We start from the raw sequence: 27,065 nt of genomic DNA, 5'->3' as shown, positions 1-27,065 counted from the left end.
CCGCCCTCAATTTTTAATTTCAGAACTGTCATTTTTCTATACATCCACAAATTTCTTCATTCATCCAAGAAAGCGTTCATTCGGAATGCCGACTGTTCTAAAAACCATTTTCCGTGTAAAAAAGTGTTCGGTTAAATGAACTTTCGGAAAAACAGCTTATTCTACTCTGTGATTTATCGAAAATCCAAATTTCGGTACCCCCATCTGCCGTCATGTTAAAATTCGTATCTCGAAACTTCATGTTTTCGACCAGCCGACTTTTCGGTCTTTTGAGATTTTGACCCCCACCCGGGTGAGCCTGATCCCTCGTTCCGGGCTTTCGGCTATCCTTCTCCTCGTCTGATCGCATCTTTGCATACCTGATCAATGCAGGTGCAATACAGGAACACCGAACCGAAGCGGACACCCATCGGAGCAAAAATGCAAAATCGGTGCCATACGACATTATTGACACGCGTGATGACCGATTCGCCGGTGTATGTATGCATGACAATAAGTGTGACTCAGTGGTGAGTTTGTGCCTGTGAGACGACTCACACGGTATAAATTACGGTCGTGTGTGTCTGTGTATAGACATATATACACGCGCATGTCGCGTCCCGGTGGTCGGAGCTGTATATTCGTTGTTCGAATACGGAATAGAGTAGAATCCAGTGATCCAGTCATATCCGAGGCGGCGTGTGGCGAGGTGCGCAGAGACAGAGTGTCGGTCCCGCTTTGCCCGGCTCGTTATAAGCACAAACGCAGTTTCTAGAGTGGTTCGCTGCTGGAACGACGTTGCAGGAGGCTCCTGTTACCCGGAGTGAAGGAACGCTATCCAGTTCGAGCCGCCAAGGGGAACCCACCGTGAAGTGCCGCGCACTACCAAAAGCCAACAACATGGCGACCGCTATAGACGACAGACAGGAACTCCTCGAGCAATTTCAAGCGGTGAGTTGAATCGACTAACTGCAATTAATCGACGAGTTCCATCGATTATACCGGGCGTTTTTCACGCGTTCTTCCTTCGTCTGGTTCTTACAACACGTCATTTTCGTTTTTTATTCATACTAATGCCGTTCCCCTTGGATTTAGGTACCTTTATCCTACTCTTTGCTCTTCTCGCACGAACTTAAGTCCTTGTCATTCATGTGGGTATGTATACCTATTGATCGCAACCGTTATCACCCTTCCTCTTGCGAGCTGTCTTCGATTCAGCAATTATTCCTCCTACCGTCCATCGTACCCTAACTTCTGCAATAATCGAGCGTGTATTCAAGCCGTTTAGGCGCCAGGCGCCGGGTCCGGGTTATCCTCGTGGACTGCCATTATGACAGTCGATATCCCCGGGGATTGGGGCATGCGTCAAAATCATCTCTCGATGATCGCGGCTTCTTACCGCAGGCGGGGGAGGGTCCGAGTAACCCTTTATTTCTTCGATTCCTGTATGTTAAGAGCACGGTAATTTCGAAAATTGGACAAAATGGCCGTCCCGCTCCGGATATATTATCAGCAAGACTAAGTGGATTTACCTTTGAACAGTAAAAAGGTGGAGCGGTCTTAATCGCTATCATAAAAATCGATGATTTTACTGCGAAAAATATTATCTTACACAATCTTATACAAGCTCTACGATAACATATAACATTTACCTAGCTGATGGAGATTGAACAATCGTTTTCGACCACTGAGCAGTGCGATTTACTGTTAAACTAATCAAGTATGCACTGTCACCGCAACGACTTTTTGTAAATTGAATCGTTGGAATTCTGTTGGACGAGAAGCGAATCAAAGAGAAAGAGAACAACGATAAAAATCATTAATCCGCACCATATATTCACATGTGTCGGATCGAATTTGAGATTCAATTTTTATTACATAATGTTGATTGCAGAGGTGTGTGAAAAAAAATTTTTTTATCTGACGCAGATAAAAAACTGCGAATATTTCGGCCACCTGTGATAATAATATAATAACACACAATCCATTGAGAAAAATATGTCTATAATTATAATACTTATGAAAACTATCTGACGCTGTTCTATTCATCTATATTCCTTATTTCTTTTATTTTTATTATCATCATTATTATTGTTCTTTTCTCGTATTTCGCACGGGTGACAATGCGGTGAGCATTGAATATCAATTCTACAGTCTCCTTGAACCATTCCCTACTACCAATTACCTGTTAGAACGCGTACGCTAGTGAGATGTAGGTATACATGTATATATATATACATATGTAAGGTATAGACCGTTCCGCGATGACACATCAGCGCAATGTTGTACTTGCATACCGATACAACATAGAGTGTTTCGTATCACCTGAAACAGCAAAGTATGCAACGAAATGAATGATAAAAATAAGTCATACATACCTCAAACGACACTTTTCACAACTAGCATGTCACATATACGCAATATATATATAAGATAGAATACAACATGTTATACAAGTCCTATCGTGCAACAATTTGACGTATAAATAGTGTTCATTTTTCTTCCATTAATTATTCTTACCTCAGCCATATTGAATTCCTCTATTTACCTGTAATAAATACAAACTGCCTGGATAAATTTAACATGTAACACCTCTTTTGATTGAAAAACTAGACGCGTTTTCTTATATCTCGTGATCTCTACACGTGGGTACAGAAAAAATAAGCTGTCCTTTGAAAATCTATTTTCTTTTCGATTCGCGAGATGTCAAGCTAGGCCTAATCTTTCTGGAGGAAAAAAATTATTTCCGAATTCGAATATTACTCGGAATACTTGCTACATGGTTTATTGGCAGTATAAACGGCGGTGTAGTATAATACTTGGTTTGAAAAGTTGATAAAAGAAAGGAAAAAAAAAAAAACAAGGAACCAAAAAAATTAAACGTGCGAGTGACTGATCGTTATTTTATCGCTGCTTGCGGTTAGTTGTTACAAAATTCATGGCTCATTCGATTCGAGGTACGCGTTCTGCATGACCGTACATGGTTGAATACATGTAAGCATGTTTATCCGTCGAGCTTAGGAAACTATTCTTATCGACCTATAAGCCGAGAGCTATACATAGATATTTATCGTTTAGTTTCCGTAGAGGATATATTTTTAAAGTCTTGACGTACGAAGAAGAACAAAGAAGGGAATGGAAGATAATAGGACGCAACCGTTATCCTTGGTACCACATGCCTGCAGCGGCTGATCCCCCGGATCGCACAGCGTCGGGGGGGGGGGCAAAAAGTCGTTGCTAATTTTGTCGCTTTCAAGAGCTTTTCGAGTTGTATTTTGGACTCCAAGACTGATTCGAGGATATCGCGGTTTCTTTTGTGAAAAATTAACGGTTGTTATTTGTACCTACCTCGACTTTTTAACGTAAATAGGTACCATACTTATGTACACGCTAGTCTCGTTTTGAGTGCACGGGGTGAAGAAGAATTACATTACGTTCTTCCTGCAGGTGACACGTGCCAATATCTTTTTTTCATTCTCAGGTGCTCCTGGTTCTTAGTTATTTTTTTTTTCTTTTCTTTTTCTTTTCTTTTCTCAAAAACCGGTTCTGACCTTTTTCTCGCATAATGCATATATGTATAACCTGTGGTATACCTGCCGCTTCGAAGCGGACAGAAGGTGGCACAGAAAAGAGTAAAAACTGTAAACACAAGCGTCTGCTACACTAACAATAAGCTTTGGTCCGTCGAATTGAAACTTACGTACGGAGTCTGCGGAGGAGAAACGAAAGAAGTATTTTTGTGAATAATATTTTCAACTCTCATCAGTATCGACAATTGCGACAATTGAACCTGAAAAATCAAAAATTCCATTGCGCCATCGAAATTGAAGAATTTTAAAGTAAATGAACACAGGTAACCCCTGTAATATTGTGTTAATTATACACCGAGCACACAAGCACATGTAAACAAGCTTAGTAAACAAAGAATGTTGGCGTGCCGTGATTGCAGTGTATTTGCGATTAGCTACTGATAATTACTCGTATCCATAATAGGGTTACCGCATTTCTCGTAGAAAGAATAGAAATCCAGTTAAAGAACTGATTAAAAGTAAAAATGTTGCTACAATTTGAATTTTATCCTTATTCAAACAAAGCAAGCTATTAACTCTATTCCGTAGCTAACTTCTCCGGTGCATGTGTATGACTAACAAGCTGATAAAATGTTGCGATAAACGGTTTCATTTTCATCCCAGAGAGTTTATAGAACGTGTTAGCCGTTGATGGTTTGGAACAAAAAAAATTTACTTTCATGGAAGCACCTGACCTCGGTCAATTAAACCCGGTACATCGGAGCCGCGAGTTATGGCTACGTAACGTTTTGAGTCACAGTGAAATGCTCAGTGTCCCAACTCAAAATTTTCATGTCCTAGCCGTATTACAATTTATTTGCAACTTTGAATGATCTTTGTTACTTCGTATAACCCTAAAAACCCCCGAGTAACAAGTTTCGGCCAGAGTCATCGAATTTTGATAGTTTTTTTAGATTTTATATCCGCCATGTTGGATTTAGAAGCTATTAAATTCTGACCTCGGATTCGTGATCAGCGACCCCAAAACCATCGATTTACAAAATTCAGGCCAAAATATTGAGTTGAAAAACGTGTAACTGAAATAGGGATTAAAACTGCAAAGGAGCGTGCGTGAAGTCGAGGATTCCTTCGTCTCCTGATCCCCGGAGTAAAGAATGGACTCTCAACCAGGACTCTGCACCTTGATTTTTTACCTTCCGATTCTAGCGGAGTCGAATATCAAAGTGGTCAGGAATGGGGCTGGTTCAGATGCGATCCTGCCGCATAAACGTCTCGGAATTTTAGCCCGGCTCCTCAGCTGCATGGCCAGTCGAGTTTTCTTCGGTTCAACGACCGATTACCGGTCCGGTATATACAGGCCCACTCTATTCTCACGTGTTTATCGGCAGGACGTTTAATTCCTGTAGCCACTTGGTACTAGCAGCCTGCGTTGTGCAGAGATCGTACAAGCGCCACTCGTTCTCGTTCGTCTCTAACCTCAAAGTTCATCATTTCGAATATTTACGAGATCCTTACGGTCGATCGAGCCGCTTCGACACTCCAAAGCGACGTGGCAAGGAATGTGGAATAGACGACTTCTTCCCTCGTATCCAGGCAATCCTTGTGTAAATTCTTTTATAGTACAGTTTCCCAACGGTGTATTGAACCTCCTGGATCCCCGCCTTATGTTCTATGATGGGAAACACTGTCCAACAACCTACTTTGAACACAATGCCCGATGATTTGCGTTTAAGTTCACACGTAAACGTCGCCATCCTCGGAGCGTTTGCATCCTGGATTCTCATGTGAACTGGGTACCAGCAATGTCGGAGTGTCAGGATGACGCAATAACGGACATGGCGTATCGCCGATACGAGAAATCGATGTGCCAAACATCGGGAAAGAGCTGCGATGTGTTCGGTGATTTCCTGTGAACCTTCGAATACAAACTTGTACGTATTATACACGTGAACGTGAAGACGTATCAAGTTTAGGCACGTGCTTCATATTGACCATCAGTCGGTGCCGGAAATTTGTGCAATGTAAAAAAAAGTTATCAAATAATCGGTCTATAACGCTGATTAATATAACTACGTGAATTTCAGTAATTTATTACCGCAGCAACTGTTCCATTCAAAATTTGCGTCGTTTTATCGATTTCAATCTTTGCACCTGTAGTTTCGCCCACTGTATGTATATAATATAATGCGAGAATCCTACTGAGCGCAGTCTTAAATTACCGCTTACACTGTGTTTGCACTGAACAACAGAAAATTCTAATTAGAAGTTTGAGCCCTGATGCAAAAGGCTTTTACACGCAATTGTTGAGTCAGAGCGGATGTATCGTCTTTCATCGTGGTACGATTTCAAAAAAAATTTCGCAATCCCGATACTCGTATTTCGGTGGTGCGATGATATTATGTCGTTTTCGCTGAAACCTAGTAGAGTAGATTATTCGTCTAGCAATGGCCACGTCGATTCATACATATATGTGTATATGTATATGCGCTTCCCGTGGCGGTTCTTATCGTGGTTTAGCAGAAGGAAAGTATTAATTCCTTTGTAGAAGTTATTCAACGTTACGATCACTTGAGTAGAAAATTATGCATTGATCCGAATTGCTTGTATAATTAATCTTTTAATGATACTCATAATTATAACAGTTTATTACGAGTGAGATCAAAGGCTTCCTCTTAAGTCAGTATAAGACTTTACCGTGCGATCTCAAATTCTGATATATCCGATATTTCAAGTAGTCTTCCATCGATTGAACGGATTTGCAGTATATGAAATTTGGATTTTTACAAAGTAAAAATTATGACCAAATGTGTGTATAAATTATGAAATAATATATTTCATTTATAATCAAACGTAACTGCCTCTCGAATCGGTTAATAAACTTTATCATTTAGAGCTTTCTTACGGTCTTGTTAAGTATGTAGCATAAAATATTGAATTCTCGCGCGCTCCTTCGAGCGCAAAACTCTGTAACACCTTCGTGCCAAGGTGCCGCTTGTAATATCGGGGGACGAGCACAACGGGCTATCAGGTTTTTCCTAGTCGCGTCACGTGTACTGCAATAGAAAACAAAAGCGAAACGTGATGCTGAAAAACAGTCTCGTTTACCGGTGAGTTACGCGCTGCTTAACAGGTGCTTTAATAACACTTAACACTCGGTTGCGTGAACCTGAAATCAGAGTTGAGAAGCGTGCCACTTATACCACCACATCTTGACCACAACTTCGTTGCGACGGTGTTACTCAAAACCGAGAACCCGTTTGAACGGTGAAATTTAGAAAAACTGATGACCTGCATAAATGAATTTCCTGCGAATGGACTCATCGAATATGGCTGAAGTTGGTAACATTGATATAACGAAACATTAGGGGAAAAAAATCATTATTTCTTAACCTCAAAATGACTTTCAAGGAGATGACTTTTCAAGTAAGAGTTTTCCTAAACATGCGTGATTGATAAAGTAACGTTACCAACTTCATCCTCATATCGATGAGCACTTCTCATAATCAGCTGGAACGATATTTAGTCGTAAAAGGTCGTCGTTCCCTGGTGTCTAATCAAGAATAAAAAAGACGCGATTCTCTTATCATTCGCTTGCTCACGCGTCTCTGTATATTATTATACGGATGCTCGGACGGATGGAGAGATGAGCGGACGTGGGAGTGTCTTGTAATCGAAATGATACTTGACGAAGTTGTGAGAGATAGTCTGCCGTCCGAGAGCCAGTCATTCTTTCGGTAGTTATGAACTCTTGTGTTATGACGAATTATGGAATCCGGGTTAAGAGATCACTGCTGTTGTTCCATGGGTGTATACCTCACTTTCACGTCGATATGATTCATCTTTGGCTCCAGGTTGTTCCATTAACCATGGATGACGTGTGCGTCGTTTGACCATGACGATTTTCCCGTTCAATATACCATCGATTATGAGCTTTTAACTCACTGGTCTAAGTTGTTAGGTATTGACTTCACAATCAGCCATTGATTAGCTAGCTCCAAAGGCTGTGGTTTCGTATTTTCTGGTTAGCCCGACCTCTTTTCTCTTCATAATAGGGTTCACGCTTACGGTACGCAAAATTATGATATTATAGAAGGTACACTTTTCTCAGAGATTAGGCGTAGTTCACTTGTTAAAATCTTTCCCTCGAATGTGCTAGCCGACGGTTCTTTGAGAACGTAATTATGCCGCCGCTCCTTTGTTTCCTCGTACAGGAAACTTACTGCAGTAATAGAAGTAGTAGTGGTAGTAGTTAAAATTGGTTAATTAATTGAATACGTTACTTTGGTTTAACAGCGTCAAGTTCGTTGATAATTCGATGTACTTTTTGGCTTCCTTAGCGGCAAAGACCACCACCTTGGCTGCACATATTAAGTAACATTTGCGGTGTCGTGAATAGTGAGTAAAAATGACTTTAACAAAAATGAAATGATACCGATGGAATACAGAATAGGTATCACTTTCTTGAAGGAAATAAAATTGAAGAAAAAAAATTTAACACAACATCGTTGAATACCATTCCAAACATAATTCACGTCCGTAAAGCCGGCGCCTCGTTGAAAAAAAAATGTCTTTGTAGTTCTAACTTCTCGTTAAAGATTTCTAGAATTTCTGATTGTTCATTTGGTTTTTTCTTAACATACACGACGCCAAGTTCCAGACGTCCCCGATTTCATTCCTCAAATGAGCAACTGCAACAACACGTGTCCTGTTAAAACTCGTATGCAATTGCGTTTAGTTGCATCACTCTGTAACAACACTCCATGTATGTACACTCACAAAATGGAATACATACCAACACCCGCTGTCTTTGTTGAATTTGAAACCGCTTTCTTTCATGTTTGGCACACTAAGTGGAGGCAAACGTAGTGTATGTCCTAGTTATTGACAAAGAAACACCGCCCTATGACTCTGGGATTGACTCATCTCACGATAAATAGGTTTTTGTAATGAGCCAGCCGACGAGGTGCGACGCAATAGGCATACCTATTCCGTTTGGTAACTTAAGGCCTGGTTGATTTTATGAATGAACCCTGCCAGAGGCAGCAACAATACGACCAATCTTAATTAAACCTTTAGGGTCAAGATGCTCGTGACCCCGCTTCATCCAATAAAAGGCCCCTCAGGAAGCGTTTCAAGAAAGGATCTTCTAAACTCTTGTCTACGGAAGCATCAATTGGCCGTGAATTGTACGGACAAGTGTGTAGAATTACGATGACGCGGATGTACCTCGGTACGTCCACGTGGTACTATAGCCACTGCCATGTATGAAGTAAAAATTATCGGAAAAGTCGTGACGTTGTCTGGGATATTAATGGCTATGTCCGTCTGTATCGTTGACAGTGCAATTCATCAGCTTTTGAACAGTTTTCTTTGATCCTGATGCAGAAGTCAGACTTACAGACACTTACGTACAATGAAAAAAGACATGCGAGTATAAGGTATGACGCGGAATCATCTCATGGCCAGCAGAACCTTATGTGGAGTGAATGAGAAAAACTAATACTTTATTTCCACACCATCTGCACGAGAGAGCTACAGAATTGTAACGAAAGCATGTTTCATCGAATTGAAAAGTCAGCCAGATTTCAGGGATCTTCCAATTGGATGTGTGGGACGGCCGGTCACAAACGTTCCATGGCCAGATTGGCGTCAAGAGAGGCGTAGGCTCGACTTCTGTCTTATTTTGCATTGATTAAAGAACTTGCGTCATTGCGATGATATAATTACATTGAGATCTGCAGCCCACTTGCCATGTCGAAGTCAGGATTGGAGACCATTTGCTTATTCAACATCGTCGCTCATCATTTCTATGCTGACTGTACATGGCTCTGAATAATCACCAACCAGAATTGAAATTCTACGAGATTCTAGTTAATAACATTATTGTAACGAAACGTTGAAGAAAAAACACTATTTTCTTATTTTTACAATGATCGTAAAGGAACGGAGATTTCCCAATATGAATACGTTTCCTTTTATTACGGTTTACCGAATTTCAAACAATTCCAAAATCACGGAATAACGGTTTTTCCGCAGCATGAATCGTCACGATAACGTTACTAACTTCAACAAGGTGAACTTCTCCAAATCCAATTGCCGCTCAATTCAGTCGCATCCAGATTTGTATTAAATGGCTCTTACGTATGTCTTATACTACATACAGTAACATACAAACAATCTATATGCGCTTTCCCGCGTACCTATTTCCTACCTTGTTCGACTGACTTTCGAATGTTGACCAATAATAGGGACACTCTCACTTTCCTCTAATGCGTCAACGGATGATCATTGATAGTAGCTGATGTTTTTTTAATTTTCAAAACTCCACTGCCATAAAAAAAAAAGAAAAACAAAAACCGTTTTACAATAACCTCTGCAGTTTAATTGAGGAGTGAAAAAATTCTTACTCGTTCGTATTGTTTTCAGATAACAATTACTGTACCCTGCTTAATATTATAATTACAACCCATGTTTGCGCATATTAGCCGCGCGGAATTTCTCTCGAAGCAGGGAGGCAGAGTGATTACAACGGGGATTGGAATTGGAACAATAAAAACCGTTACAAAGCGGGATTCGTTATACTTTTTTTCGATCCGCGTTCACAGCTGTGGATCAGATTTACACAGACACACGTGTGCATCAATGCGTTTGAAACTGTTATGATCGCGTCATCGGGCGCCCGACGACCTCGGTAGTATAGTTCACGATACAAGTATGTTTATGAGAAATTCCGATCTCGTCGTGCGATGTCTTCGTTTCAAACAATTCGTAATTATTCATCGTAGCGAAGGAGTGAGTCACCCTGAGGAGAAAAATCGCGACGATCCCGGCTGAAAAACATCCAATTATCGTATCAAAATAATTATTGTTAGTTCACATATTATGAATTTCAAATCTTGTTTTCACACCGAAGAAATAACGTTGAAATATATTATTATGTATTTTACCGACTACGGATAACTGTCATTGAAATTCGAACTTAGACTTTGTCCTCCATTTCAAGAGATATCGCCGAATCGATTAAGGGACGCCGATCCAAGATTATCCAACTTTTCGTTTGTCATGCGGTGTGACGATTTTCCAGCGTATAGGTTCGGTTAGAGATCAGATTCTAATTGGTGAAACTACGTGTGACGAGTTAGCAATTACGATTCATGATTCATTTCGACGCTCGTTTATTCTCAATGACTCTCTACTCGCGATTATAAACGAAGGAAACAGAATCCCGAAGTCATCGAGGATTATACAGCACTGTTGAAATGCAGATGGCAGGTACTGGTCAACTTATGGTCCACGTGCCACCGCGCAACCTTGTCCTTGGTGACAGGCCAGGTCTGTAACCTCGATTCAAGAGTTCGTCGTATATCAGAGAGTTCGTTTCACTCGGATAAACTGAAGTGAGAATGAGCCAAGCAAACACTACGTCGATTAGTTTTCATTTTTCTCTACTTTTTTCCATCCGCTCAAAAACTGACAGCGAGAATCACACGGCATGATCGGTATTCACTGTCTATGACCGGGTTCGAAAACAGTTCTTCTCCTCCTCGTTGACTTTAAGAACCATCGATTTTCTGTTGATTGGTATTATATGTGCAAAGGTACATTCTAGACGATTGCAACGGATATTGGTTTTCCCGACACCCTTAATAAAAAATAATTTGCAAGTGACCGAGTGTACTTCGTACAAAAAGGTACTTCCAAACGTCAACGTTTAATCTACAGCTTCCATCGATTGATAAAATCTTGTTCAATCGTGTAATACTCTGTCTTATCCGCGTATGTGCGCGGTGATGTAATAAAAGCTGAAAGTGTATTGGTTCCCGTACATTTTTTTTTTCGAATTCTTTTTTTCATCGAACCTCCGTATCAATGATAACGTTGATAAGCAGCTGTGTCTGCCCGACTGTCGACTCACTGAGTGCTTTTGCAAGTTTCAATTCGGTAGAGTTCCGCGAGAACGTTTTGCTGAATTCTTGTCTCCCGGTAGTATAATTATTCAGTGTGCTTAACAACAATAATAGTAACAATGGAGATCCAATCGATGCAAAAATGGGATGTTATGGACGAATATTTCCAAGATTTTTTCAATCTGTTTAACTCAGTAAGTTGTTTTCCATGTCTTTTCTCTGCAGTGTCATCACCAGTAATTAACATCTTACGCGCAGAAAATCAATAAAATATTCACAACGATAGAGATTAACAGGGTTGTAGTGTGAGTGATGATTTAATGAATATGTGAATTATTTGAAAACCAATTTTGCCGTTTTGTTGCAGATTGATCAAAATGGAGATGGTTTCATTGACTTGGCTGAGCTTAGAACAGCGTTGGCCGTATGTGGATTCAAAATGCCCGGCTACAAAGTTCGCCAAATGATTGAAGAGTACGACGACAAGGAGCGACTGGAGCATAAAGGACGATTGTCCTTTGAGGAGTTTGAGAAACTATGCAAAGAGTTGAAAGCCAACGAGCTTGGGTCTACCTTCAAACAAGTTGTATCTAAGAAAGAGAATTTGGAAACTCTTGGCGGTATTTCTGACGCCTCGAGCGAGGGTACCACCCATTCGGTCAGGCTGGAAGAACAGCTGGCCTTCAGCGATTGGGTAAATACAAACTTGGGATACGATCCGGACCTGAAACACCTCCTGCCGATTGATCCAGAAGGAAAAACTCTCTACGATAAGGTCAAGGATGGAATACTCCTGTGGTAAGTCAAGATCATCGGACACGGAATGCTGAAAGAATCGTGTAGACTATTAATTGTAAGATTAGATAAAGCATGCTTTCAGGGCTATCAGATAAAGAGGCGTGGTTTTGAGTAGTTAATCCATTTGTTACATGAACGGCTTACTCTTCATATTCGGTATATTAAAAACATCTGATCAAATCCTATGGATTTGGCAATCAAAATGCCATGACTCACCCGTTTCATGATTTGCGATTCCAATTGAAGTTCATGACTGATTTTGAAACATGTTTGTTACAGTAAAATTATAAACCATTCCTGCCCGGACACGATCGACGAAAGGACTATAAACAAGAAGAATTTAACCCTCTACACGAAGCATGAGAACTTGACGCTGGCTCTGTCATCGGCCCAAGCAATCGGTTGCAACATAATAAACATCGACGCACACGATTTGACAAAAGGATCACCTCACCTGGTCCTCGGACTCTTATGGCAGATAATTAGAATCGGATTATTCAATCAAATAACCCTTGAGAACTGTCCGGGTTTGACAACGCTGCTGCAGGACGGAGAGCGGATTGAGGACCTGCTGAAGTTGTCGCCGGAGGCAATACTCCTACGATGGGTGAACCATCACCTCCAGAATGCTGGAATAGCGAGGAGGTGCAACAACTTCCAGTCGGACATCACCGATTCGGAGATCTACTCGCATCTGATAAAGCAAATAGCTCCTGGAGACGCTGATGTGACTCTCGAGGCGCTGATGGAACCAAACCACAGTACGAGGGCGGAGATAATGCTGCAGCAAGCCGCTAAACTTGGATGCCGAAGTTTCGTCACGCCGAGCGATGTCGTCAACGGCATTTACAAGCTCAACTTGGCCTTCGTTGCCAATCTGTTCAACAACCATCCTGGCCTGGACAACCCTGAGACCGTGATCGAAGGACTGGAGTCACTGGAGGAAACGAGGGAGGAGAAAACTTACAGAAATTGGATGAACTCGTTGGGCATTTCGCCCCACGTGAATTGGCTCTACTCCGACTTAGCCGACGGTCTTGTGATATTCCAACTCTACGACATTATCAAGCCAGGCACGGTCAGCTGGAACAAGGTTCACAAGAAGTTCACCAAGCTCAGAAAGTTCATGGAGAAGTTGGAGAACTGCAACTACGCCGTTGACCTTGGTAAACAGATGAACTTCTCGCTTGTCGGTATTGCCGGGCAGGACATTAACGACGGCAACGCGACTCTGACGCTCGCTTTGATATGGCAGCTAATGAGGTCCTACACTCTATCGATCCTTGCCTCGTTGGCTGGGAACCAGGGCAGTCCGATTGTCGAGAAATCGATCGTCCAGTGGGTCAACTCGAAGCTTCAGGCTGCGGGAAAGAGCAGCAGCATAAAGAGCTTTCAGGACTACAGCATATCCGACGCGAAGGTGGTTATCGACCTGATCGACACGATAAAACCGGGAATCATAAACTACGATCTGGTGAAGGAGGGCGGCACCGAGCAGGAGAACCTGGACAACGCGAAATACGCGATATCCATGGCGCGCAAAATTGGGGCGAGGGTTTACGCCCTGCCCGAAGACATCACGGAAGTTAAACCAAAAATGGTGATGACAGTTTTCGCCTGCCTTATGGCCTTGGACTACGTACCAAACATGGACTCCGTCAAGACGAGCAACGGCGACGTTATCGTCCAGTAACGAAGCGGATTTTTTATATACATATATATATATATGTGTATATATAACACCGCGTATGGTATCTTGTACACATCAAACCATCCACGCATGGCTTGTTGCTACTAAACGTAAAAATTGTACATACGATATTATTATATATTTAGGATAATTTAATTATCGTTATCAAGATGAGAGGCGAACACGCAAATCGGGTTGCAACATATTCTCTATGGCGTCAGCATGACATCGTGTGTTTCGAAAATCGTATAATTGTATTACAGGAAGGAAATGAAAAAAACAGTGCAAGAGCATCTCATAGCGAAAAAATGACTCCCATGATATTTTGATGTGAAACACTTTCACCTAAAGAAAAGTAAGAATAAGTATTGCTCTTGTGACAATTTTTGGGATATTTCTTGCTCGCTGCAATGCTTCGCGATGTACAGTGTTTCACGTTTTAGTAATGCTACACTGTGCGGCGACAGCATCGTGGCACACGTGTTGAACTTTTATAACGGGTTTCTACACCTGAGGAAAGTCGAGTTTCACTGGACCTTAATATAATTAATAATCATGTTCCTCCAGAATTCAATAGTAGGCTATATTTATATACACAATTTCCAATTTTGTACTGCTGCATATTACTAAATCTATAATAATAATAGATGAGGGCTGGCAGTTGAAGGATTTAAAATAAGGACTTTTACTCTATTTATACTGCAGACCAGAATTCTAATAATTGTACAATCAATGTCATTCTGAAACCTGCGCTTATTGCATATTTCCTCTCTGTTTCACTGTCAGTTTAACTGAAAACGAACACTTTAATATACACATATTGGTTGGTTACCTTGAAATCAAATTTCATTGCTACGTACTTTGATATACCAACACGTTTATACATAATATTATTATAATATTAATATTAAAAAGAAAACATTTATCGTAAAAATGTTATAACGGTAATTAATTAATTAATTCACATGTAAACATAAATTTGATATCCATATATTTGTATGGTGAACGTGAAAGTGTCGTGACAAATTACAATATTCATATACATACGTATAGTTTATATATACATCGATTTTTGTCATTTGAAAACATCATTTTTTTTTCTGTTTAATCTGTGAGGCGTGCGTTGCTGATGTCTGTACATTCCGAAAGTCACTTACCAAACACAGTCGCGAACATTTTTTACCTTATCTATTGAGCGGAAATTCAACAAAGAATCGAATCAATTTTTCATTTTTCGACAGTAATTTGTGTATACAGCTATTCTGTACTTTATTTTTTTCCTTTACTTTCTTTGTTTTCCGTACTATCATAGGAAATATATTATAACGTCGGTGGACGTGGATTCAGATAAGAAATAGCCCCCCAGTCGTTGCTTCTGCTATTGAAACTGAAGTGGCAAAAAACAACAATGTATAACCTCTCGAGTACGATATGTTTGGAGTTAAGGTTGCACTATCAAATTTTTTCAAGGATTCAGTTCTTCATTAATCAACGTACTGTCTGTTATTCAGCCAGGTTTTTCTATCGAGAATGTTTTTTCCTTCGTTCATCAGAATCCAGCGATATTTCTTTAAACTTACAGGCTCTAACGATATTAGATGCCAAATACGTCGTATACAAGCTGTAGACGAAGGCCATATTGAAAAAGTGAGAGATTTCATGAGTCTTGGGCATATTGCAATTTTTTTTATTTGAGAATTAAGTAATCAGAAGCAAAATTTTATTATAGATTTGGCTAAATATAAAAGAAAAATACATTTTAGTCATTTTTAGTCAAATATAATGATGTATGCATGTATAACTATTATTATAATGAGAACGAGAAGATAATCCACAAAGTTTTGACTGCGACAGAACTATTATTGATTATTGATTATTACAATCATTATAAATGAATACAAATCAATTACGATTACGATGGAAAAGTATAATTTGATTTCAATAAGAATTCATTAAAATTATTAAATCGATTATTTTGAGGAGACTGGAAATATACAATTAGGTAATCCAGACGTCAAGATCGCGTGTCCTAATATATTTCCGACTGAAATAATTGAACGGCGTCGTAAATTGTCATGAGTAAATTATTCAGAGAGTGTTTCGGAGCCCTTGCTGGTCTTTTTGTATGCTGGTATAAATAGTAGGTGTAATTTAAATGTAATTTAAATAAAGAAAAAATTATCTGAAAAAAAAATATTATACCATAGATGTTATTAAATTGAGTTAACAGCCCACAAGCGATCAGGTAATATGCAATGAAAATTTTTATTCAATATAAATACATGAACTTTGTAATTCTCTTTTCCATTTTAATTTGGAATTAATTTTTAAATATTCGATAACATTGTAAATTCTCTATACTCTATATTATTACATATATACACATGTCCACAGGTATCGCCAGTCGTCATAAAATACCGCCAATGTACAACGTCAGATAAGCGATGAAACGGTGTACTTCCGACGATGTGATCTATGCGGGAACGCAGCTCTCCGGGACGGTGATCCTGGAGCTCTTGTTGTGGGGCTTCTGGCTGAAGTCGGGATGAGCTCCCTGGTCGATGCGCTGGGCAAGAGACTCGGCGTAGCTGCTCTTCTCAACGCAGTGCATCTTCACGGTCTTTTCTTGCTTGCCGGTCGGCTTGCAGCCAGGAGCGCAGGCGGCGACTGGCCTCTGAGAGAAACATATTTGGCCACCCTCTTGAGCCACGCTAGTGCGGTAGGTAGTGCAGCTGCCGTGTGCCTGGCTGTTGGAATGACTAGGCCTCTGATAGTTGTTACCGTGGGAATATTCGCGCCTCCTTTCACGTCCGGCATCCTGGTCGCTGACGACATTACCGAGAAGAAGGGTTTTGCGGTAGCACTTGGCTTGGTCAGCCTTGCGTGCGTTCTCCTTTGCAAGTCCTTCGCAGCGTTCTTCATTGATCAGAGCGTAGCTGGCAGCGAAGTGCTCGGGCTTCCTCAGGATGCAGTTTTCTGGAGTGGTGAAGTCGTCATCCTCTTCTCCGGTGTATGTACCGCAAAGTCCTCGGATCTGGTCACGATATTTGTTGTTGAGAACCAGCTTGATGCGTTGTCCGTCGTAGGCCGCTTTGACACCGAACTTCTCGGAATGAATCACGACAGCACCCTGCTGTTCGAGATAAGCTTCGAATTCGTAGTAGTCGTCGTCGTCCTCGTCGTTATCGTAGCGGTAGACTTCGTGTTTAGAAAGCTGGACAGATTGGCCGTTAACCTTGATGGATGGCTGGTTGCTGTTCGGGAACATGTGGATTTCGGAATCTCCGAAAACCAATTTGCATTCCCTTTGCTTGTCGCTGATGTCACGGCAAACTGCGCTGACTTCCATATCATCGGGGAGACCTTCGTCGTCATCGTCGTCGGGAATGGCTGTCATCACAACGTGCCAACAGTTGCCAAGTGTGATGGGGTAAGTCTTGTTGTCGAAGGTAGATGCGGCGGAGTTGTCAATAACGCAAGTTGCTGTAAATGAAATTAACAAGATCGTTCGTTACGTTACTGCGTTAATGTGCTTTAAAAAAAAAAATTCAAACGTGCTATTCGAATGTACAGTTAACTCACGATTGTATTGCCCGGCAAGGACTTCCCTTCCGAAACGACGTTGAGCCGATTGTACGGGGTCCATGGCGAGAAGGGGAGCTGCCCACGGGCTGATGCTCAGATCTGTAATGTTGGCGTCAAATCCAGGGGCGTTCATGGTCACGTTCAAGCTTTCAAAGTCGGGTGAGAATTCGTATTCGATATCGATCTGGCCTTCAGCCTGGTTTTGGGCATCGACGTAGTTCTCGTAGGCGTTGTGATACGTCAGGTGGCGAACGATGCTGTAGGCTTTCGCGGTAATGTTCTTCATTGACTTGGGAATCTGGTGGTACTTGATGGTGAAGCTACCTTCGTCCAAAGAGTTTGCGCGAGCCGTAACGTTGCGGCAAGCTGGCAGAACGTAGTTACCCTCCTGCATCTCTTGAGCACATCGCTGAGCCATCGGGTCGTCTCTAAGGTACTCTCTGCGTTCGTCGGACTGCTCCAATTTACCTTGGATTTGTACTCGTGCGCCAGACTGGCAACTTTCGCCAAATTTAACGTCGAATGCAATCTTGGTTGTCGGATCGGCCTTCAATGCATGGACGAAGTTCATGCGTGGGACTTGGGGACTTGAGCTTTGAGCGGACATGCAGACCTCGTAGTTCTTCTGCTGTGCAGGGTGACTGCCGTAGTAGAAGACGACTCGGCTCTTCTCGTCAACGTAGCTGCTCGCCACAGCTAAAGTGGCTGCGTATTGTGCCTTGTTCTTACCCTGGAATTCCGCACCGAAATCGTAAGCCCGGACATACGCGTCCTTGATGCCGGAGCCGGCCTCACTCAGGAACTGCTCTTGACGTTTTCCGGAGTCAGGTTCATGACTGTTGGGTTGAGGGGCTGAGACGTAGCTGTTGGAAGATTGGTTGTCATCGCCAGCGGAGCTCTTACGGCCTGCAGGGTGTTGGTAACCTGAACTTGAACCTGAATCGCCACCCATTCCCTTCGTGTAATTGGAGTAGGAGAACGTCAATTCTACGGCGTCGTTGCTGCTTTGCTTAGCGTCCCAGTACAGATTGTAATTTGACTGTTGGATGCTTTCATCGTCCGAGGGGTAGGCAATGTATGCGAATGGATCTTCAGATTCGAGCATTCTCAAGGCCCAACTGCTCAGCTGCTCAGGTTCATCATCACTTTCAGCTGTGAAACGGAACGCGAAACCAGTGGACTTCTGTCCAAAGGACCACTCTCGTTCCTCCGAATCGTCATCTTCGATGGCCTGGTAACCCTTCTGTTGGGAGACTGGTTTGTCACTGAGAAGCTCGTACTGAGCAGTGTATGGCCAGCTGCTGTAGTGTACAAGGTTGTAACTCTTATCCTGGTCAATGGGCTCGAGTTTTATGCGGATGTGGCTATTTTCGAAATCAACATCAACTTCAGCGCTCAATGGCACGTTGACTTGGAAGTTCTGATCGTAACCAGCCATATGGTGATGGTTACTGATGGGGTTGATAAATCCGAATCGTGCGATCATCTTTTTGGAGTAGACAGCATGAATTTGGGCACTTGCGTTCAGTGCGTCAGGGATAGCTATCTGATCGGAGGAGCCACGGTACTCGCCTGGGTAGGCTCGAGCACGTACTTCACCGCCGATTTGTACAAGAGAAGGAGTCTTCATGGTGTAGATGAATAACATACCCATCGCCGTTGGGAACCTGACGGTCAATTCGTGGTCATTGTACAGTTTGGTGTAGTTGAATTTCTGGCCATCTTTCAAAGCGCCTGCGGCTGACTTGACCCCTAAAAATATTTGTCATTATGACAAATCGTTCACCGAAGTAGAAACTAAGTCATCTAGCAGAAACACATTTTCTAAACTATGTACTGTACTCACATCTGGGGAGTTGTTCGATAGTGGTGTTGTCGAATGCCATGAAACGGGTGGATTGAAGGAATCCCTCGATGGCCATATGTCCTTCGAGTTCCTCGTCGTCATCGCTTTGGATGTTCAGTGCATTTAAAATGTTTTGAGGGCTGAATTTTCCGGAGTTGCCTTTGCCTTTCTGGGAATTGGTATTGTCGTCGTCATCCTCGAATTGGTCGTAAAGAACGTCGAGCAAATCGTCAACGCTGGATACCATGGAACTGTAGGCGACAACGGGCATTTCGAATCCGCCTTTGTTACGTCTGAGGGCACCGAAAATAGCCTGAGGGGCGATGCTGTCCTGACCTCCGATCCAGTTGACACTAGCTCTGTAAGCAGCGTTCAACTCTTCGATACCGTAATCGTAAAGCCACTTTCGGGAATAGTGAAGACCCATGTCCTCCGGATTGAGCAGATCGCGTGCAGCACGTGCGTTCGCAGAGCTAGAAAGAATAAGTCACCATGCGTCACTGATACGGTAATCTGATGATATTATTTCTCTCTCTGAGATTCTTTATGTACTTACAGTTCAGGATCGTAAAGTTCAGCTGCTGATTCAATGGCAGACTTGACGGCAGAGTTGACCTGGTTGTTCGTGTCCTCGTTGGTGAATTCAGCCATGCGTTGGAGCATACTGGCAGGTGGGTTGCTCCTCATCAGCTGGAAAACTGCAGCGGTACGAACTTCGGAACATTCACCGGTATTTTGGTAGATCTTGTAGAGGACAGCGCGTGCTTGCTTTGGGTACAGCTCAGCCAAATGGTTCATAGCGAGGACCATGGACAAACGTTGGAAGTTTGTGGCATCTTCTTCACCTTCTAGGTATGGTTCAAAAGCAGCGAGCATTTTGGGGTGACCGACGTTACCAAGAGCACGGATGTACACTTGAATTTTCGGACTGTAAGCTTCACGGATGGCGCTCTTCAGTTGTTTTTCGAGGTAAGGGATCCATTTGTTTCGAACAGCTGGGTTGTTCTTAGGGGAAAGACGTCCGTAAACGTGTACAGGATAGCGGTTATGGGCCGAGGCGTTGTTTACCTGCGATTCACGTACGAGATCTGCGAAAGCCAGAATTGCTGTAGAGTTGAGATAAGCTTGTTTGGTGACTTCTTGGGAGGTGGCAAGCTCAAAGAACGCGTCCATGTATTCAGTAGTAGGGAATCTGGTGGTCGTTGGCAATACGGTGATCAATTCCGCAGCTTCAACGCCCTTGACCTTCTTAGTGAGGATCCAGTCCTTGATAACAACAAGTGCAGGTCCAGTACCGGCTTGGGCAACTGCGTCACGGAAAGCAGCCCACGAAGCGCACCTTGCACTCTGGCTTTGGCTATCCTTATCACCCGAGCATTGAGAGGCTGGTGTATACATCTCGGACGCGACCTGCTCGATCTGTTTCGCACTCATGGTGCGTAGGCTGGCAGAAAGCTCAGAGAACTTTTCAAGGGTATCTTCCTTTGGGATGTTACTCGGTTTTTGAAGTTCAGTACCGATCTGATTAGCGATTTTCTTGGTGTAGGAAACTCGATCCACTTCTCTGGTCGACTCAAGTTTAGGAGCATTTTGTAAGGTGGGTTTTGGCAGCCAGTATTCTTCGCTGCTGCCAAGACTGTCACTTTCGCTTGAGCTGCTGGAACTTGAGTCAGAACTATACCTTGAGCCATGATTAGCTGCTCGAGCTTGACGATGTCCATGTTGTTTGTTGTACTGGTATGAATTTTGGTTACGACCAGAGTTTTGATAGTAACCGTTTTCTTCCGAGGACGAGGAAGACGAAGAAGAGCTAGAGCTTGAAGAAGAAGAAGAGGAGTCCTCATCACGGCCACTGTTTCTTGAGCCAGACTGACGTTTGTCGTTTGTCTTGTAAGGGATGTACACTAGGTCACCCATAGACTCTGGGTTGGATGGAGATTCGGGACTTCCAGAAGCAGAATCGACTGATTGCAGGGTGATGTTCAGCCTGCTGACAACCATACCTTTTCGTGTATCATGAATAGTCGGGCTCACTATGATTTTGTTTGTGGTGACCGACGACTGGATGGTGAAATGATCTAGACTTCCAGAAATAATTACGCGGCTGACCGATGATTTCTGTAAAAATGAATAACCATCTTAGATTTAGCTGATAAAAGTTTGAGTATAAACCCCCCCCCTATAAATATGCACTGGTGCACCGGCGGGTCGAAAATTCTTTACAATCAAGATATCCACTTACAGAAAGCAGATCACCCATGGAGTTGCTTCCAGCTTCCCAATCAGTGTCTCCACTGAAACCAAAGTGGTAACTCATACGATTTTTACAGTTGCTGAAGTTGCTCGTCTTCACGATGTCAATGATTTGACCATCTGCCTTGAGGTTGGGGAAGGGCGCCAGCTCCGGTTTAGTTTGGAGCACGTATTCTGGCAGGGGGCTAACGTCGTACAAGACCTCACACTCGCCGGTAACAGTATCTTCCATGGTCTTGTAGGTGGCGTAAGCGTTGTCACCTTCGGGTTCCTGGTTGTAGCGTGAATTTATGGCATTTTCACCCTGAGTATCAACTTGGAGCTGACTGGCGATGGACTTGATGAAGTTGAGCTCGTAGTCGGGCAAAGACTTCTCAAAGATAACGTCGTCGATCGCGCCATTTTTGAATTTGATCTCAAATGGCTTTTGGCTCAGCGGTAACTGCTGGTAATTGGTCTTCTTCTCGGGTAGAGGAGAATCCCATCCACCAGGTAGCTGGGCGTGAACCTCTGCGACCTGAGGGCTCTGGATCCTACAGCTCAACGAGTCAGATCCTTTCGGCTGACACTTGAGCTGCGCCTTCACCGCCACACCGGTGTATTGATCTTTGACCTGGTGAAGTGCCGCCATTGTGCGACCACGCACATAGTAGGTGTACTCTTGGCCTGGCTTCCAGGCATTTTGGTTTGCCGCGGAAGCAATTCCAACTATGGAACAGTGAACAATTTTTTGCAAACATGTTAAAATCACTCATGTTTGATGAATCACCAGTTGCATTGGTTTTTCAGCTTTCAACTTTTCACAATCGGAAAACAAAAATGGATTTCAAGTATCGGGGTACAGCCCAAATACATCACTGCGCAATGCTTGTGAATCTTGTGACAACAAGTCGAAATTGAATAATTGCAAATAAAATAATGTGTAACAATCAAGTACTTACCAAGGAGACACAGAAGTAGAGGAGACCACATTCTGCTGCTTGACATCCAGACGGAGTGATGAGTACCGATTCTGCAAGGGCTTTTATACCGATTCGATTGATCTCGACGACATTTAACCCTTCAACTCTGTTGATTCTAGCAATCGTCAGACGACATAGTAACAGTGTATCAATCTATGCCACGCGTGGCAATTTTTACGAAAAACTGCCGACTTCCTTTCGCATGTTGCTACTCTGACCTTAATGGCACCACCGGATGCTGTTCACGATAACGATTTGCTCTAATGCGCTGTTGTTGGGGCGTGAAACAAACATCTTGACTGCACTTCGAATGTCTGCCATGGTGAATTGGCACTGAACCCTTTGCTCGCCCAAAGTCTCATCAGGTGCGTATTCTCATTTCTCATTTATATATTACAATTCTCTTCAACTTGTTTGTGATCTCAAAATTTGTTTTCAAGATTTCGTATACAATAGATTGTGGAATTGTTTAATGTTTTATACGTTTATTTCGAAACCTGATCTGAACTGTATAATGGATCTTCTATTTCTATGAATCGACAATCGAAAGATTCAATTTCTAATTTTCTATTTTGTTATGTGTTTTGATAATTTTTATCGTTTAAGATCTAGTTCAGCTGACATTTCTTAAAAATCTTAAAAGCATCACCAAACATTAATTCCACCTTCTATATAATGATTTCAACTTGCTCTTCATAAAGTAAAAATAGATGGATTACGATAATGTATGGAATGCCTCGTATAATATTTTCTGAAGCAGAATAGATTGCTGCAAACGATAGTCATATGTTTTATCGATCGGTAATATCGATTCACGTGATTCTCTGAAAAATGCTGTGCTTAAAATTTGAACTCAAATATGATCTACTTATATGATATTCCTTGATTCGTTAAAGTATTTTATTTTCCCGAATCACTCATAATCCGTAGAAAATGAAGCACATGCTTTCAACCACTCGCTGATATCCAATTTCTACGTATAGGAAATTGGAATACCAAAATATTTTGAAAATCCTGAAGAATCCATTCTTAATCTGGCAAGTTTATCATTTAAACAACATAAGATTTGAAGGATCAGGTTGTCGTCTTTCGCATTTAATTGGTTTTGATAGTTCGATGAACGCAAGCGAAACAAATAGGGAAATATTCTCGGGATTTCTTTTATGCGTCTTCAATTACTTCTTTCAGAACCAAACCCAATTGCATCACGGGGAAAGTATCGAGTATCCTCCAAGAAATTGTAAATTTAGATAATTCGGAGAAGTAAATATTAGCGCTCGGGCGTGAGTCCCATTTATGCAATATGGGTAAATATTCAAAAGTTTACGATCTGATAGCAAGAAATATAAAAATATGTGCACGCATATTGCGACCGATCGCAACAGTGACTGCAAGTATGAGTCACCAACATCATCGACACGTAAGCCCGGCATAAAGTGGCGAACAATCGAATGCCTTTAGAATGATAGTGTACCCAAATAATTCGACAAACTTTCACTGTTGAAATCTAAACTACCCGCATGAGCGTGGAATATAATACCGAACATAATCATTCGTGGTCCACCAGTGAGAGTAAACATCGTAAAAGTCATGGATGGAGAAAAATTACGTAGCAGCTGCAGGCCAAAGGGAATAAGATTATTCTATGACGTACCGGGGAATCCCGATCGATTAGGGATTCCCCAAAAACTGGAAATACGTCCGTTATGTTTTCTATTGAACTTTCATGATCTTCTATATTCAAAAGATGTCTTATTTCAGTTAACCGCCACCGAATTGACCCCATGATAAAAATGTACAGATAACAAATTAACGATGAATACGTTTTTGGTAACAAAATTGAAAAACAGGAAAAGGAATCCAATAAAAGAACAGATAATTACGATAATAAGCCGGGTCAGTTTAAGCGAAAAGGTATCATCGTGTCGGTTTCTCTTTTTGTGCTATATAATAAGAAGGAAAAAACCAGCTTGATCAGCCAACGGAAATAAAACGAGCTTTGCACTTTAACGTTAAACTTTAATTTCAGCATTACACGTGATGCAAAATTGCTGGCATGTGACTCGCCGAGTGCGGAATACTTTTTCATTTCACCAACTCATAATGTGTTTACAGTATACGTTTATTCCAAGAAGTCAAGATAGTCAAAAGTTTAAAGTTCAGCTAGTTGGATATAACGTAAACCTTGAACTAAACTTGTTAATGATAATGTCTTTAATGACTGTACAATGTATTAGAATATAATAACCAATAACTCGGTCGAACGGGCTGAATGTAAAAATTATCGATAATAAATTATATCTATGCATCCATTGTACACAGATATGCATATACCATGCGATTTCGCATTTTTTTTTTACCCCTAATTATAGGCAATTGAGGGTACACGTCTACGCTAAACAGCTCCGAGTTGCGCAGCAGCCGCGTGCTAACAAATGAATAACGAAATTACTCTGACTCAATCAGAGTCAACCTCACGGTGTGCATTCAAGAAAACGCACGATATAGTTGCGCTGCTTATATTCGCCCAATTACCTTATGCGCTTTTTTGATTTTCGTTTTTACGATTTTCTCGAGATACACCGCAGATTAAATAATCGTCAAGTATATGGATTAGGAGTAAAACTTTCTGACAAATAGATTGCCGTCATTTATTTTACGAAATTGCTCATATTCTTACAAAACTCAATTTTTGAAACACGTCCAAAACATTTCAAAATCGTCGAAAAAGTGTTGCTTTACTCAAATGAAGGCATTTTGAATGAATATTTTCATTTTATAGTAAACGGGTTAAATTATTCGCAGATTACTTTGTTTATCTCAATCAACAAGTTAATGTAACTACTACAATGGTAATTATCACTACGATTTCACTTTCACAGAGAAAGCAATGACGATTGGAGTGGCAGAAATTTGATTGGGAACTATACGACAGAATATCATCAAATTAGAATAGTTTTAATCAGATCTCAAAACTTTATTTTCACAGGTGCTATCTATCAGACGTAATATACTATATTTATATACGTTATACGCCATATAAAGTGTTTTAAAAAATACTTGGTTTGAAATTTGAAGTTAAATATGATGTGTTTGTTGCAGAATTCAGAATTCACCGGATTCTCGAAATACTCAGCGGGTATTTTAAAAATAGGTCGCTACGGATAACACGTAAAAGTTTCCGGCTTTTTTTCCACACATGCTGTATATAAATCTTTACGCGCAACGATGTTGAATAGGCTTTTAAATGACACACCGTTGTCACTTATACGGTATACCTACGTATACGCAACATTTGGTCCGATGAGTGCATCCTGGGAAAACCATAAGTCACAGATAAACCCATCCGCGCCGTTCTTTGGGCAATTTAATTGACTTGTGCAGACATCCGACGACAGATGACAGACATTTTGCATTCTCTGTGGTCATTTTTACGGCTTGACCCACTGACATACTCGAGCCTTTTTGTAGCCGACCCAAAAATCGAATTGAATAATAAATATTTGGCGAGAGGTTCGGGATTGAAAGGTGACTCGTTTTTTGCGCAGACGTTGTTCCGAGCTGCCGGACAATCCAATGTTAATATACCTTTGTCTATTTGTATGAGCATGCAAATGCTTTTCACATTTTTAACAATAGCCGAGGTTACTGTGGTCGTCATGCTGTGCCGGAAGTGGCGTACATCGACGTGCTAACTTTGGATTATGATAGAAATATTTTTATACACTTTGTTTATGTTTGTACCAGGCGAACCTTCTGGAATGCATTACTCACTTGAATACAAATGCAAATCCTTCGGTGAACAAATAGTATTTCAAAATTAATGTGACACACTCGAATCTGGAAGAAATTCTGAAAACAGTCGAGTGGTAAGTCAATAATAGTCTCCGTAAAGTATATTCTTGCGAATTAATTTCATCCGTAAGGGTACATCTAAGCAGGTATGCATAAAGGTTTTACTTTTGAACGTATTTCAATCTCCTTAACAATTTGTAATTTGTATTTGAACAATCTGCTCAACAAATAACTATGCATTATCAGCCATTCGCATTTTCTTATCTATGTATAACGAAGCTCATATGATACCCTTTGGCTTCCTCGCAACGTTGAATTTCAATCTTCATGTTCGTACATTATATCGCATAATGTCGGACATTGTATCGCATTATAACAAGATTGATGCAAACAACTTATAATCCCCTCATTAAACCTCACACAATACCCTGCTCTAGAATTCACTGCACGCATCTCGAATATTTCACACCTGCAGCGTTACTCGGAACGCGGTATCTATGATAATTCTTTTATTGTTATTCCTCCAGCTGTCTGACACACGATTATTACCCAGAAAGGGCTCGGCAGTTTTGAAATGGTTTTCCCCAAGGAGGATGACAATTTTATTAGTGTAGTGATTTGCAGCTAATAAATTATGCAGATAATCTCTCGGCGTAACCGAGAAAAGGAGAAAAGAGACACGCTTGTTGTTCCTAAAGAGCTGCCGTTGATAAAATCTTG

The 27,065-nt window shown here is 41.5% G+C and overlaps 2 protein-coding genes across 5 annotated transcripts; one reads left to right on the top strand and one right to left on the bottom strand.

Moving 5' to 3' along the window:
* The first annotated feature begins 638 nt into the window (after positions 1–638).
* On the top strand, positions 639–16,088 carry LOC124411610 (plastin-2). Of its 2 annotated transcripts, none has more exons than XM_046890837.1 (3): positions 639–930; positions 11,784–12,214; positions 12,494–16,088. In XM_046890837.1, the coding sequence occupies exons 1-3, from the start codon at positions 880–882 to the stop codon at positions 13,905–13,907; spliced, it is 1,896 nt and encodes a 631-aa protein (XP_046746793.1). In that variant the 5' UTR covers positions 639–879; the 3' UTR covers positions 13,908–16,088. The 2 variants fall into 2 exon arrangements, with proteins under 2 accessions (XP_046746793.1, XP_046746792.1); XM_046890836.1 differs by lacking the exon at positions 639–930 and adding an exon at positions 11,430–11,610.
* On the bottom strand, positions 15,445–22,644 carry LOC124411609 (vitellogenin-1-like). Of its 3 annotated transcripts, none has more exons than XM_046890835.1 (7): positions 22,530–22,644; positions 21,578–22,296; positions 19,892–21,453; positions 19,336–19,808; positions 17,487–19,241; positions 17,275–17,387; positions 15,445–17,079 (listed from the first exon to the last, which is right to left on the bottom strand). In XM_046890835.1, exons 1-7 carry the CDS (start codon positions 22,573–22,575, stop codon positions 16,378–16,380), a joined length of 5,370 nt encoding a protein of 1,789 aa, XP_046746791.1. In that variant the 5' UTR covers positions 22,576–22,644; the 3' UTR covers positions 15,445–16,377. The 3 variants fall into 3 exon arrangements, with proteins under 3 accessions (XP_046746791.1, XP_046746790.1, XP_046746789.1); XM_046890834.1 differs by having other exon boundaries at positions 15,445–17,093; positions 17,286–17,387; XM_046890833.1 differs by having other exon boundaries at positions 15,445–17,387.
* Positions 22,645–27,065: the final 4,421 nt, after the last annotated feature.

This window comes from Diprion similis, chromosome 10 (assembly GCF_021155765.1).
Source record: "Diprion similis isolate iyDipSimi1 chromosome 10, iyDipSimi1.1, whole genome shotgun sequence".
In the NCBI taxonomy this organism is placed as follows: Eukaryota; Metazoa; Arthropoda; class Insecta; order Hymenoptera; family Diprionidae; genus Diprion; species Diprion similis.
This window is presented reverse-complemented; position numbering and strand designations above follow the sequence as displayed.

Coding starts and splice junctions, on each gene's coding strand:
- LOC124411610 (XM_046890836.1), top strand. CDS start 11,536: ATGGAGATCCAATCGATGCAAAAATGGGATGTTATGGACGAATATTTC. Junction 11,611..11,783: donor TTTTCAATCTGTTTAACTCA/GTAAGTTGTTTT, acceptor GTTTTGTTGCAG/ATTGATCAAAATGGAGATGG. Junction 12,215..12,493: donor AAGGATGGAATACTCCTGTG/GTAAGTCAAGAT, acceptor TGTTTGTTACAG/TAAAATTATAAACCATTCCT.
- LOC124411609 (XM_046890833.1), bottom strand. CDS start 22,575: ATGTCAAGCAGCAGAATGTGGTCTCCTCTACTTCTGTGTCTCCTTG. Junction 22,297..22,529: donor TCTACTTCTGTGTCTCCTTG/GTAAGTACTTGA, acceptor ACTGTTCCATAG/TTGGAATTGCTTCCGCGGCA. Junction 21,454..21,577: donor CCATGGGTGATCTGCTTTCT/GTAAGTGGATAT, acceptor TCATTTTTACAG/AAATCATCGGTCAGCCGCGT.